The following is a 15,415-nucleotide window of genomic DNA, read 5'->3' on the forward strand; positions in this document are numbered from 1 at the left end:
TATGGGGCCGCATGTTGATGCTATTGTCTGCTATCACCTGACTCATCAGTATTTGCTTTCATGCATCCTTCAAATCAAGGGTTCACAAAAAGGGTTCTAAGCTCATTGGCTGCATATTAACAGGGGCGGGTTATGTAGTCTGGGAAGTGGAGTTTTGGACAGCATGCGTCTTTTGGCCCCGACAGATTCCCCGCTCGGAAGTCAGCCTGATTGGCAGGCTTTGCTTCCATTCGGACGGGGAGCACCCCGGAGCAGGCCAGAAGAGCAGGTAGGTCTGATCCATGACCCGGTGGGTGGGGGAGTAGGAGGTGGTCCTCTCCACTACCCCGGGGGGGGGGGGGGGGAGAGGGGGCAGTGTCTGCACCCGAGGGAATCGACCCCTGACCCTGGGGGCCTTTGCATGGTTGGGGTGGAGGGGTCTGATGGATGGGGGGAATTAAAATAGTTAAATTGCCAATCCGCCTCCTGGGAGCGGGTTGGCTGCCCGCCCCTTGTCCCGCCTCTGCAAAACCCAGAAGTTGGCGGGCCGAGGTTCAGATTTTTTAAATGTTAACATCTGACTTGAACCCAACTCAAACATTTTTGTGTGCTAAAATTCAGCCCATTGACTAACCTAGTACCATTATAAATCTCAGCTAAAATGAGGGTAAGCTCTTTATTGAGGATTTATTCCTGGTGCTTGGTGGTGGCATCTTCTACCCACAGTGTAACCAGCCATATGCTCCCTGCCCTTGCAGCTTTATTTGTAACTGAAAGGCTAGATTGCAGTGGCTGAATTTTGTGCTGAGAACATCAGCAGGTGTCAGAGATCTGGGGTTCAGGGAAAACTAGAGAGTACATGAAAATAAATGTGGGTGGTGGTTTCGTGAACCAAGTGCTTTAACAAATAACTATCTGGGGTGATATAGTATTGAGATATATGGAGCAGGAAAGTCCTATGTTTAATATCATGTCTATGAGTTAGCTGCTTTCAGCCAGGCTGGAACAGGCATGGCATTTAGTTCTTCAGTGTCAAAGAGGGAGAAAATCATTCAGGGTTCCAGCTCTTGATCATTATGCATTGATCTGCGGTAAAAAGAGAAGATTGATGGGCAAGGACAGGGCCTGGTTGTGTTGCTTCTCCCTCAGTCCTTTACAGTCAAAACAGCATGTTTGACACTCACAGCAAAGAATAATATTAAGGTGAGTGACCAGGGGGTTACAGTGCCATTTGGGTAGTATCCCAGGATGAATCACTGCCACCAGTCAGGGAGAGTTTAGAGGGGGCTAAGAATGTGGTTATGACATCAGAAATTGGAAAAGCATCATTACAATAGCCCAATTATTGTATTTCCCCAGGTACCAATTCTCCACAGCCCTTGAAGAAGGCTCTAGTCTTGTCTGAGGAATTGCAAGCAGATAAAAGCAAGAAGAATGCTGAAGATGCAGTGTCAACAGCATCATCTCAACTCTCTTCTCCTCCTGTATCTCCTCAATGTTCTCCCCGCAAAGGTAATCATTAGCCATATAGCATAATTTGAATAGCAGTAAACTTCAAATAAACGCTTAATCCTTTTGGTAAAATGTTATGTTATTAAAGAAAATAGAAATGTATTTTAAACCACTTAATCAAAGCATAGATCATAAGAACGTAAGAAATAGGAACAAGATTCGGCCATACAGCCCTTCGAGCCTGCTCCGCCATTCAATAAGATCATGACTGATCTGATCATGGACTCAGCTCCACTTCCCCGTCCGTTCCCCATAACCCCTTATCGTTTAAGAAACTGTCTATTTCTGTCTTAAATTTATTCAATGTCCCAGCTTCCACAGCTCTCTGAGGGAGCGAATTCCACAGATTTACAGCCCTCTGAGAGAAGAAATTTCTCCTCATCTCTGTTTTAAATGGGCGGTCCCTTATTCTAAGATCATGCCCTCTAGTTCCAGTCTCCCCCATCAGTGGAAACATCCTCTCTGCATCCACCTTGTCAAGCCCCCTCATAATCTTATACGTTTCGAAAGATCACCTCATTCTTCTGAATTCCAATGAGTATAGGCCCAACCTACTCAACCTTTCCTCAAAAGTCAATCCCCTCATCCCCGGAATCAACCTAGTGAACCTTCTCTGAACTGCCTCTAAAGCAAGCATATCCTTTCGTAAATATGGAAACCAAAACTGCACGCAGTATTCCAGGTGTGGCTTCACCAATACCTTATATAGCTGTAGCAAGACTTCCCTGCTTTTATACTCCATCCCCTTTGCAATAAAGGCCAAGATACCATTGGCCTTCCTGATCACTTGCTGAACCTGCATACTATCCTTTTGTGTTTCATGCACAAGGACCCCCAGGTCCCGCTGTACTGCGGCATTTTGCAATCTTTCTCCATTTAAATAATAACTTGCTCTTTGATTTTTTTTCTGCCAAAGTGCATGACCTCACATTTTCCGACATTATACTTCATCTGCCAAATTTTTGCCCACTCACTTAGCCTGTCTGTGTCCTTTTGCAGATTTTTTGTGTCCTCCTCACAAATTGCTTTTTCTCCCATCTTTGTATCGTCAGCTACATTACACTCAGTCCCTTCTTCTAAGTCGTTAATATAAATTGTAAATAGTTGGGGTCCCAACACTGATCCCTGCGGCACCCCACTAGTTACTGGTCGCCAACCAGAGAATGAACCATTTATCCCGACCTCTTAGTTAGCCAATCCTCTATCCATGCTAATATATTACCCTCAACCCCATGAACTTTTATCTTGTGCAGTAACCTTTTATGTGGCACCTTGTCAAATGCCTTCTGAAAATTCAAATGCACCACATCCACTGGTTCCCCTTTATCCACCCTGTTCGTTACATCCTCAAAGAACTCCAGCAAATTTGTCGAACATGACTTCCCCTTCATAAATCCATGCTGACTCTGCCTGACCAAATTTTGCTTTTCCAAATATCCTGCTACTGCTTCTTTAATAATGGATTCCAACATTTTCCCAACCACAGATGTTAGGCTAACTGGTCTATAGTTTCCTGCTTTTTGTCTGCCTACTTTTTTAAATAGGGGTATTACATTTGCAGTTTTCCAATCTGCTGGGATCTCCCCAGAATCCAGGGAATTACAACCAATGCATCCACTATCCCTGCCGCTACTTCTCTGAAGACCCTAGGATGCAAGCCATCAGGTCTAGGGGATTTATCTGCCTTTAGTCCCATTATCTTACTGAGTACCACCTCCTTAGTGATTGTGATTGTGTTAAGCTCCTCTTTCCCCCGCTCCCCCCCCCCCGCCATAACCCCTTGACTATCCACTGTCGGAATATTGTTAGTTTCCTCTACCGTAAAGACTGATACAAAATATTTGTTCAGAGTTTCTGCCATCTCCATGTTCCCCATCACTAATTCCCCAGTCGCGTCCTCTAAGTGACCAACATTTACTTTAGCCACTCTTTTTCTTTTTATATACCTATAGAAACTCATGCTGTTTTTATATTTTGTGTTAGTTTATTTTCATAGTCTATCTTTCCTTTCCTAATCATCTTTTTAGTCGTTCTTTGCTGATGAAACATTGAGGTTAATTCCTAGAATCACACAGATACAAATCTTGGGATAGAATAATACGGCCCAATTTCTATTGATGCAAAACAGTTTCTTTCTCACAGTGATGCAGAAATTACAGTATGACTCTGGAGAGAGATCCCAAGCTGGCTCTGGAATAACACATTGTGAGGCTCCATCACTGAGGCCATAAGTGTTTCAGCACATTGCAGTGCTGGATAGGTCTGCTTAGGCATTAGTTAACAAATATGTTGGTCCAGATCTTGCTGGAACAGGGTATCTCATGATGTGCACTGTTAGAATTTTTTCTTCAGCCTTCAGCGCAAAAATCTTTTGCATTGTAACTTGCTGGATGTATGAGCTGATAATGACATGGCGAGTGCAATGGGGCATGTGGGACCTCAGTCAGCAGTGGGACCAACATTGTATCTTCTTAACCTATGAGATTTAAGGATTGAGAAATAGAGAGATACAATTAAGAAGGAGGGTGAATTAGAGTCAAATCAGGTGCAGAAAGAGAGGGAAAGAAAGGTTGGATTAAGAGAGAGAGAAAAAAAAAGAGACAACGGGAAAATAATTTTTAAAAATTGACATTTTTAAAATCTCTCAGAATAATTGTTCAATTTCTGGGCCAGAGAAGTTGATTGGCACTGCATTAGCAATTATCAAGTCATTAAAAAGAACATGACTTGCATTTATATAGCATCTTTTATGACCACTGGACGTCCCAAGGCACTTTCCAGTTAATGAATACATTTTTGAAGTGCAGTCACTGTTATAATGTAGGAAATGTGGTAGCCAATTTGCACACAGCAAGCTCCCACAAACAGCAATATGATCATGACCAGATAATTTGTTTGTTATGTTGATTGAGGGATAAATATTGACCAGGACACGAGGGATTTTTCCCCTGCTCTTCTTTTAAATAGTGCCATGGGATCTTTTAAGTCCACCTGAGAGAGCAGAAGGGGCCTTGGTCTCATCCAAAAGACAGCACCTCCGACAGTGCAGCACTTCCTCAGTACTGCACTGGAGTGTCAGCCTAGATTTTTGTGCTCAAGCGTCTAGAGTGGGGCTTGAACCCACAACCTTCTAACTCAGAGACAAGGGTGTTACCAACTAAGCCATGCCTAAAAGGTTCTTGTACTGTTAATTACTTTCTCTGGTGAGTTTAATGGACAATTAATGTGAAAAGTCAGTTGGTTCTTAAAAGTAAGGGGATGGCTACGGGCGAGATGCAATTTATGCGAATCAAACAGCAAGGCGGCTTAATCGACCAACAAGTTCTGGCGATTCACAACTCTCACTGATTTGCATGTTAATAACGGCGTGCATTGTTAACACATCCTTACTTTTCCAGTAAGATCTGGCCCATTGAAAGTACAGTAAGCAATATTCTTTCATATATACTAATGAGGTTTCATTTTAGAAACTGATGGCAGTTCTTTCATTCAGTGGCAATAACAATCTTGCCTACTTACTTAAAAGAAACAGTGAGGGTTAAGGTGACATTCATTTATGAGCAGGTTCAGTTTCCAAAAACATAACCTGAGGATTTCCTCTGTTTAGTATAAAAATGGATTTGTAGTTTTATTTCAAACAGCATTATTGGCCAGATAATATGCTGGGTGACTTAAGCTTATTTTTAACGGCCTGTTTTTTTTTTAATAACCTGTATTGTATGAAGACTTGGATGCCATTTTCCTTTTTGTGCCCTTAGTGAATGGAAAGAATTATGCTCATCAAAGTCTGGGCCCTAAGCCCAAAGTTGCTTAAAAATGCAAGAGGTATTTCCCAGATCACTCAGCAGGGTTACCCAGAGAGAAGCTGGGGCATACAGATCAGTAAGTTTCTAGGCTCAAATCATGATCTGTATAGATTTAGCTGATCTCAGCCAAAATGATAGCAGGGACACTGCAATTGACCTCAGTATCTCTAGGTTAGGGAGACAGAAAATGATCAGTTATTCTTGTTGGAAGTGCAAATATGTGGCCATTTTGTTTACCTGTGATGCTCCTTGCAGTAGAATAGCCAGTTAGTACTCCATACCACGGCTAAAGTATAAATAATGGCCACATGTGTGAGGTACCAAATTGTGACTGATGACTGGAATTATATTCTGGCAACAAGGCAACATTTTCAGAAGCGGAGACGATAGAAAATCAGTGAGACCAAAAATGAAGAACTTATCTTTGGTGCTTGAATCTATCCTCTTTGAACTCCGATTCAAAGTAGTTGACAAAGGGTATCCAAGCAACATAAGCATATTTTACATACCCTGTACTGTATTTGGACCTCCAAGCACTGGAGAATAAACTTACTCTTTATCAAGGCACACCTGGCTTTATGTCAGTTTTTAACTGTATGCCAAAAGAAAGGAAAATGGACCCAAAATGATAGATAATAATGCTGCTGGATTAATTCAACTCTTTAACATAAAACATTTCCTCCCTGTTTCTATCAGACTATAGACAATTGTGGTCACAGAATTCAAGTCCATCCAGCAGTTCCTCTTCCCTTGCTAGTGAGTTCAGGCACAAGTGCACTGCGGCGCATACATATGGCATAGGTGGTGTCTATTTGCAAAAGAAAATTCAGCAAATCACAGGCTTGACGGGCGGCGCAGGCATGGGCAAGTTCATAGACACTAGAGGCGAAAGAGACCAGGAATCAAAGAGTAGAAAGAGAATGAGGTCGCCCTTCAGGAGGTTCCGAGAAAGAAGTTCTTCCAGAGAGAGACTGATTTCAGCAGACCAAAAGGAGGCAAAAGGAACTGCAGGAAATATGACCGATGTTTCAGATGTAGGTGGTGTGCCAGCTGTAGGGACAGCGCAACACGGCAGCACCAGCATTAGTATCACCTCCAGCAGCCGACCTTTTGAATGGTTGTACCCCAAGATGATGAGAAACAAGAGAAGGAAAACTATATGAGCGTTTCTCAAACTTGTATGTTACAGTGGTTTGAGAGAGAATAAAATTAAAATGAAGGCGCAACCCAAACAAGATATTCTATATGTAATATCAGATGAAATTGCCTTCCTTAAAACTGATTCAAAAGGTGCAGCATTATTTAGAGCACATGGAAAGGAAAGTGAAACTCACCATTTTATGTTGGCTGTACTGAGAAGTTAGTATTGCTCTCCTTTTTCCATCATATTCCAGTCTAGAGGAAGAGCGAGTGATCCATTCCCAGATCTCCACTGATCTGAAACTGGCTGCTTGGAAGCACATCAGGATAGTACTGGGGTGATTTTTCCATCCCTGTGGAGAAATTCCTTACCTCCACTTGTCACTTCCCTATGATGGCAGTGGTTGAAACTGAGACCGCACTGTTTAAGGAATTATGGGTGCAAACCCACATCTCACCATTCTAATACAGTGTAACTGTGTCACTTTGGTGCAAAAGTTATAAATTGTTCCAAATGTATATTAGTGTTTTGTTTAGTAAGGTTACAGATAAGTGGAATTTCAGTATACCAGTTTTAGAATTCTGTATAGTACAGTAAACAGTTTTACATATACACTTATTCTGTATGAACTTTTGTTTTGAGGAACTGTGATGAGTGTTTTTCTAAATTTGCCAATTGCGTTAGATACCTATCATTTCTGTTTATGTCACCTGAGATAAAATAGGAGTATACTTGTCCATGGAACAACATAGTTCTATAAGCTGTTTGGAAGGTGCTGAAAATTCAGCAGGAGTCGTTTAAAAGGACACAGGACTGTGAAGGGCACAAACGCACTTTTCCCCCTCCGGCCCAGTTCACTTTCCTTTCCTCACACTTTTTAAAAGATGGTGGGGTAGAACTGCCAGCAGCCCTTTGATACTTTGCTCAAGTGGCCATTCTTTATGTCTGAGCATAAACAGCAAGTGTTGGTTGAATATTTGATTGGGGGTTGAACACTTCACAACTGTATCATGTCGATGCCTGTTGTTCACACGTATGTGCTTTCTCACAAGGGTCACTGGATAACGACCAGGAATAGAAACCGTTCTTTTTCTTTCACCCCTCTTCCCCACCACTGGCCCCCTCCACCTCCACACCAGTTGGCAACCCCCTTCCGGCTAAGCTCAACCAGCAGAAACTCCGGGTCAAACCCGGAGGGGAAGTTTTCTGGATTGTATGATCGGAGCTTTTATCCACTGAGACATCGGGAGCAAAAGTACTTCCAATGTAAAATACTGCCCATCCCCAGCAGTATCGTTCTTTTTCAAAATAGGAAATTAGGTTATTAAATCTCCTTACTATTAGAAGACACAAATGACACCATCTGCCACAATGTGCTGCTCTGCTGGAATATATGGCAATTCTGAGAGTGCTGCTCGATGACCACCTCAAAAATTGAGTGCAATTCAGATTCAGGCACTGCTCATCAGACCAATACTCTGTCACCCAGATTCACCAGTTAAGATTTCATCACTGTAGATGAGCTTAGTTTTTTTTAGGTTTACAAAACTACCACTTATCTATTTTTTCCTCTCCTTGGTAGTTGAGCTTTTTTTTAAACTAATGTTTCATTGACAAGTATTCACCCAACGCTTCCAAACTTATTGTCAAACAAAACCTGATCGGTTGCATTTTAAGAGAATTCTGGACTGGCAGCAATGTATTGACCACATGCTGAAGACATTTGATTACTATGTCCCTCGCATGATCAGCATCATTCTGTTGTACTGTGGTGCAGGGCATAACTTCGGTCTAATTCGATATATAAGCCTTTAGTTACTGAATGTCTTTTGTAGACTTCTGCCTGTAGATTTTTCTTTATTGCAACACCTACTAAAATTATTTCATTGTAAATTTCTAATGATGAATATTGTACAGTGGTATGAGAGGAATGCATGAACTGGAGCATATTTCTTCAGATTACTTCCTGGACCTGTCATTTAAGAAACAAAACAAATGAAATCAACACTGCATAATGCCCACCTGCTAGAGTCTCTAAATTACCATTAGTTTTCACTTGAAAAAATGGGACTGGGTAGTGTGATAAATTAGAATACCATTTTGTCACCTTTGTAACTAACTTTGGATATAACCCAGACAGATGGAGTGAATGTTGTCTCTGTTGGTTATAAGACCCCCAAATGAGTTTAGAACAGTCTTACACGAGTTCTTAAGAGTGTAGGTTCACAGAAAATGCCATTTAATGGCTGTGTGAGGGACACACATACCATTATGAAACGATTTGAGCGCTGCTGGAGTCAGGTAGAGGTTGCTTTATTCTGCAACTGGCTATGTTACATCTCTGACCTGTGAATACTTAATTTCAAGAGCTTCCTCCTTAATCGGGGTGAGGGATAAGGGGACAGAGATTGGAAGGGTCCACTAGCTGTGGCACTTATTGCCCTGTTATTATGGATTGTCTTGTCCTTGAAGAAGAATGCAAATAGTGAGATGCTTCAAAATCCAAATATCAGCAGGCAGCCTATGATGGGTTGTGGTGGCAGGTACATGCCTTTCCGCCATCTACAAGGCACAAGTCAGGAGTGTGATAGAATATTCTCTACTTGCCTGGATGAGTGCAGCTCCAACAACACTCGAAGCTCGACACCATCCAGGACAAAGCAGCCCGCTTGATTGGCACCCCATCCATCACCTTTAACATTCACTCCCTCCACCACCAGTGCACCGTGGCTGCAGTGTATACAATCATAAGATGCACTGCAGCAACTCGCCACGGCTTCTTCGGCAGCATCTCCCAAACTTGCGACCCCTACCACCTAGAAGGACAAGGGCCTGCATCTACAAATTCCCCTCCAAGTTGCACACCATCCTGACTTGGAAATATATTACCGTCCCTTCATCGTCGCTGGGTCAAAATCCTGGAACTCACTCCATAATAGCACAGTGGAGTACCTCCACCACAAGGACTGCAGCAGTTCAAGAAGGTGGCTCACCACCACCTTCTCCAGGGCAATTAGGGATGGGCAATAAATGCTGGCCTTGCCAGCGATGCCCACATCCCGAAACAAATAATTTAAAATATGCACCAAGCAATTAGAGTGCATATGAGGCTTTTAGTGGGGTGATAATTTGCACGACTGTAGTGCACATTCTTACAAGTACATTAGCTGCCGATTCCTCATCTTATCTGTCAGAATAATGTAATTAAACTTTGTGCGGCACTGAGATGCTATTTAGGATGCGCTCGCTGCCTTGGCCACCTCCCTGCCACTGTTGCTGCCCTGCTCTCTTTTAGGGCGCACATCTTTCTGCCCCAAACAGTGCGGCCCTCCTCGGCCTAACTTTGTGGAGAACCTCTTTCACAGAACGGGGGGGGCTCTCCTGCAGATCTTATTAACAGTTTGAGTTATGCTGCCACAAGGTTTATTGGTGTGTTGGCCACTTTAAACTGTTGGAGACATTTAAATCCTGTAGCAGCATACACATTCCTACCCATCCCCTCCAAATGGTGAGCTCCCAATCAGAAGCAATATTATTGTCGGGGGCTCCCCAGGATTGCTAAAATTACACTGAATCTGGAAACTACTGGGATCACCCCACTTGAGTTTAGATAGGCACGAATGCCGCCTTGCCATTATTCTGCCCGAGCAGAAAATCTAAGCTTGGGTGTCAGAAGTTTTACATTGCCTAGCAGTGACAACCCACTCACCCTGATGACCACAATATTCAGCAGAAAAATTAAATATTTTATAGAAACATAGAAAATAGTGCAGGAGTAGGTCATTCAGCCCTTCGAGCCTGCACCACCATTCGATAAGATCATGGCTGATCATTCCCTCAGTACCCCTTTCCTGCTTTCTCTCCCTACCCCTTGATCCCTTTAGTCATAAGGGCCATATCTAACTCCCTCTTGAATATATCCAATGAATTGGCTTCAACAACTCTCTGCGGTCGGGAATTCCACAGGTTAACAACTCTCCGAGTGAAGAAGTTTCTCCTCATCTCAGTTCTAAATGGCCTACCCCTTATCCTAAGACTATGTCCCCTGGTTCTGGACTTCCCGCATATAATCTGTCCAATCCTGTCAGAATTTTATATGTTTCTATGAGATCCCCTCTCATCCTTCTAAACTCCAGTATATAAAGGCCCAGTTGATCCAGTCTCTCCTCGTATGTCAGTCCAACCATCCCAGGAATCAATCTGGTGAACCTTCGCTGCACTCCCTCAATAGCAAGAACGTCCTTCCTCAGATGAGGAGACCAAAACTGAACACAATATTCCAGGTGAGGCCTCACCAAGGCACTGTACAACTGCAGTAAGACCTCCCTGCTCCTATGCTCAAATCCCCTAGCTATGAAGGCCAACATACCATTTGCCTTCTTCACCGCCTGCTGTACCTGCATGCCAACTGTCAATGACTGATGAAGCATGACACCCAGGTCTTGTAGCACCTCCCCAATCTGCCGCCATTCAGATAATATTCTGCCTTCGTGTTTTTGCCCCCAAAGTGGATAACATCACATTTATCCACATTATACTGCATCTACCATGCATTTGCCCACTCACCTAACCTGTCCAAGTCACCCTGCAGCCTCTTAGCGTCCTCCTCACAGCTCATACCGCCACCCAGTTTAGTGTCATCTGCAAACTTGGAGATATTACACTCAATTCCTTAATCTAAATCATTAATATCATTAATGTATATTGTAAAAAGCTGGGGTCCCAGCACTGAGCTCTGCGGCACCCCACTAGTCACTGCCTGCCATTCTGAAAAGGATCCGTTTATCCCGACTCTCTGCTTCCTGTCTGCCAACCAGTTCTCTATCCACGTCAGTACATTACCCCCAATACCATGTGCTTTGATTTTACACACCAATCTCTTGTGTGGGACCTTGTCAAAAGCCTTTTGAAAGTCCAAAGACACCACATCCACTGGTTCTCCCTTGTCCACTCTACTAGTTACATCCTCAAAAAAATTCCAGAAGTTTTGTCAAGCATGATTTCCCTTTCATAAATCCATGCTGACTTGGACCGATCCTGTCACTGCTTTCCAAATGTGCTGCTATTTCATCTTTAATAATTGATTCCAACATTTTCCCCACGACTGATGTCAGGCTAGCCGGTCTATACTTACCCGTTTTCTCTCCCTTTTTTTAAAAGTGGTGTTACATTAGCTACCCTCCAGACCATAGGAACTGATCCAGAGTCGATAGACTGTTGGAAAATGATCACCAATGCATCCACTATTTCTATGGCCACTTCCTTAAGTACTCTAGGATGCAGACTATCAGCCCCCGGGGATTTATCGGCCTTCAATCCCATCAATTTCCCTAACACAATTTCCCGCCCAATAAGGATATCCTTCAGTTCCTCCTCCTCACTAGACCCTCGGTCCCCTAGTACTTCCGGAAGGTTATTTGTGTCTTCCTTCATGAATACAGAACCAAAGTATTTGTCAGTCATTTCTTTCTTCCCCATTATAAATTCACCTGAATCTGACTGCAAGGGACCTACATTTGTCTTCACTAATCTTTTTCTCTTCACATATCTATAGAAGCTTTTGCAGTCAGTTTTTATGTTCCAAGCAAGCTTCCTCTCATACTCTATTTTCCCCCTCCTAATTAAAACCTTTGTCCTCCTCTGCTGAATTCTAAATTTCTCCCAGTCCTCAGGTTTGCTGCTTTTTCTGGCCAATTTATATGCCTCTTCCTTGGATTTAACACTATCCTTAATTTCCCTAGTTATCCATGGTTGAGCCACCTTCCCCGTTTTATTTTTACTCCAAACAGGGACGTACAATTGTTGAAGCTCATCCAAGTGATCTTTAAATCTTTGCCATTGCCTATCCACCGTCAACCCTTTAAGTATTCTTTGCCAGTCTATTCTGGCCAATTCACGCCTCATACCATCGAAGTTACCTTTCCTTAAGTTCAGGACCCTAGTTTCTGAATTAACTGTCACTCTCCATCTTAATAAGGAATTCTACCATATTATGGTCACTCTTCCCCAAGGGGCCTTGCACAACAAGATTGCTAATTAGTCCCTTCTCATTACACATCACCCAGTCTAGGAAGGCCAGCCCTCTAGTTGGTTCCTCAACATATTGGTCTAGAAAACCATCCCTAATACACTCCAGGAAATCCTCCTCCACCGTATTGTTACCAGTTTGGTTAGCCCAATCTATATGTAAATTAATGTTGCCCATGATAACTGCTGTACCTTTATTGCACATGTCCCTAATTTCTTGTTTGATGCTGTCCCCAACCTCACTACTACTGTTTGGTGGTCTGTACACAACTCCAACTAGCGTTTTCTGCCCTTTGGTATTCCGCAGCTCCACCCATACGGATTCCACATCATCCTTCCTTACTATTGCGTTCATTTCCTCTTTAACCAGCAACGCTACCCCACCTCCATTTCCTTTCTGTCTATTCTTCCTGAATGTTGAATGTTGAATACCACTGGATGTTGAGTTCCCAACCTTGGTCACCCTGGAGCCTTGTCTCCGTGATGCCAATTATATCATATTCATTAATTGCTGCCTCTGCAGTTAATTCATCCACCTTATTACGAATACACCTTGCATTGAGGCCCAGAGCCTTCAGGCTTGTCTTTTTAACACACTTTGCCCTTTTGGAATTTTGCTGTAATGTGACCCTTTTTGATTTTTGCCCTGGGTTTCTCTGCCCTCCACTTTTTCTTTCCTTCTTTCTATCTTTTGCTTCTGCCCCCATTCTACTACCCTCTGACTCCCTGCTTAGTTTCCCATCCCCCTGCCACATTAGTTTAACCCCTCCCCAACAGCACTAGCAAACACTCCCCCTAGGACATTGGTTCCGGTCCTGCCCAGGTGCAGACCGTCCGGTTTTTACTGGTCCCACCTCCCCCAGAACCGGTTCCAATGTCCCAGGAATTTGAATCTCTCCCTTCTGCACCACTCCTCAAGCCACGTATTAATCTGAGCTATCCTACGATTCCTACTCTGACTAGCATGCGGCACTGGTCGCAATCCTGAGATTACTACCTTTTGAGGTCCTACTTTTTAATTTAACTCCTAGCTCGCTAAATTCATCTTGTAGGACGTCATCCTGTTTTTTTACCTATATATCATTGGTACCTATATGCACTACGACAACTGGCTGTTCACCCTCCCGCTCCAAAATGTCCTGTAACCGCTCCGAGACATCCTTGACCCTTGCACCAGGGAGGCAACATGCCATCCTGGAGTCTCGATTGCGGCCGCAGAAACACCTATCTATTTCCCTACCACTAAAGCTTTCCTGTCCTCCTGTGCAGCAGAGCCACCCACGGTGCCATGGACTTGGCTGCTGTTGCCCTGCTCTGATTCATCCCCCCCCCCCCCGCCTCCCAAGCAATACCCAAAACGATGTATCTGTTTTGGAGGGGGATGACCACAGGGGACTTCCGTACTACCTTCCTTCCACTGCTCTTCCTGTTGGTCATCCATTATCTGTCTGTGTAACCTTTACCTGCGGTCTGACCAACTCACTAAACGTGCTATTCACAATATCCTCAGCATCGCGGATGCTCCAGATTGAATCCACCCGCAGCTCCAGTGCCGCAATGCGGTCTGTCAGGAACTGTAGCAGGATACACTTCCCGCACATGTAGTCATCAGAAACACTGGAAGCATCCCTGAGTTCCCACATAGCACAGCAGGAGCATGGCACATGTCCGAGCTCTCCTGCCATGACTTAACCCCTAGATTAACTTAATTTGGCACAACAACGATAAAGGTTACCTACTGATAAGGACGTTAGTGAACCAGATGGGGTTTTATGACAATCCGGTAGATTATGTTCTTCTATTGCCTACTGTATTTCAAGCGACACCCAAAAACATGATTTAGCACAAATGCTCACTTGTACAAACCAAGCAGAATAGCACACAGTTTAAATGGAAGGGTCAGTAACATTACTTCAGTCACATCCTTTTTGTGTTGGTCACTCAAATTAGTTAAACCTTCCTAAAAATAGACATTTTACTATTATGACAAAGGGATACTTTGTGGGCACGCCTTACACTTTTCTACCTATTCTTTGATATTTTCACTGTCTCTTATCGGAATATCTATGCAAAATTAAAAACCTTAAAAAAAAGCGATCGTGCTGCCAAGGTCACATGTATTGCCTATCTGTAGTTGCCCTAAGAAGATGATGCTGAATGCACCATCTTGAACTGCTGTAGTCATTGTAGTGATAATACTATCCATTGTAACCATCACAAATGCATGAACCATAATAATTCATAAACAATTAACTGTTTCACACATTTGGGGTGGTTACAATGGTTGCTGCAATGTTTGTTTTCTAAATAGTTCCCCTTTTGAGTCCCAGCAAAGTTCAGTTGAAAAACAGGTGAAACTGCAGACGTTTTGCAATTGAAAGACTTTTTGCAAAGATTTTTTTATCATTGATATTTGATGTAATATGCAGCAAAAATGTAAATTAATTTTTCAAAAAATTAATTTAGGAAATTTTTTTTTGCACAAATTTTAAATGAGAATTTGGCTTTATATATTCCTGGTTCAGAAAGTATAATAAGTCGACTAAATATCAAAGTTCCATCAATAAATGTTAAACCTGTGACCGTTTATAATACTTTTATAATAACGCTCAAATTTATAAAACATATATTTACTGGGAACAAGTGACCAATTTAAAAAAAAAAAAAAATAATAATTCATGGGATGTGGACGTCACTGGTAAGACCAACATTTATTGCCCATCCTTACTTGCACTTGAGAAGATGGTGGTGAGCCACCTTCTTGAACCGCTGCAGTCCATATGGTGATGCTTCTTTGTAGCAATTTGGTACAGGACAGTTAAGAGTCAACCACTTTGCTGTGGTTGCTCAGTCACATATGGGCCAGATCAGGTAAGGATGGCGGATTTCCTTCTTTAAAGGACGTTGGTGAACCAGATGGGGTTTTACGACAATCCGGTAGATTCAAGAT

At 42.9% G+C, this 15,415-nt stretch overlaps 1 protein-coding gene across 15 annotated transcripts in view; it reads left to right on the forward strand.

The window, feature by feature from the left end:
* LOC139262901 (rap guanine nucleotide exchange factor 6-like) overlaps positions 1-15,415 on the forward strand; it is a 448,770-nt gene that overhangs the window by 416,340 nt on the left and 17,015 nt on the right. For 13 of the 15 annotated variants that reach the window (XM_070878168.1, XM_070878169.1, XM_070878171.1 and 10 more), the window contains one exon: positions 1,339-1,491. In XM_070878168.1, coding sequence (XP_070734269.1) covers positions 1,339-1,491 — 153 coding nt within the window. Of the gene's footprint in view, positions 1-1,338; positions 1,492-5,993; positions 8,701-15,415 lie in introns of those variants that run through there. The other 2 variants (XM_070878181.1, XM_070878183.1) reach the window with 1 other exon arrangement.

Source organism: Pristiophorus japonicus, chromosome 4 (assembly GCF_044704955.1).
Source record: "Pristiophorus japonicus isolate sPriJap1 chromosome 4, sPriJap1.hap1, whole genome shotgun sequence".
NCBI lineage: Eukaryota > Metazoa > Chordata > Chondrichthyes > Pristiophoridae > Pristiophorus > Pristiophorus japonicus.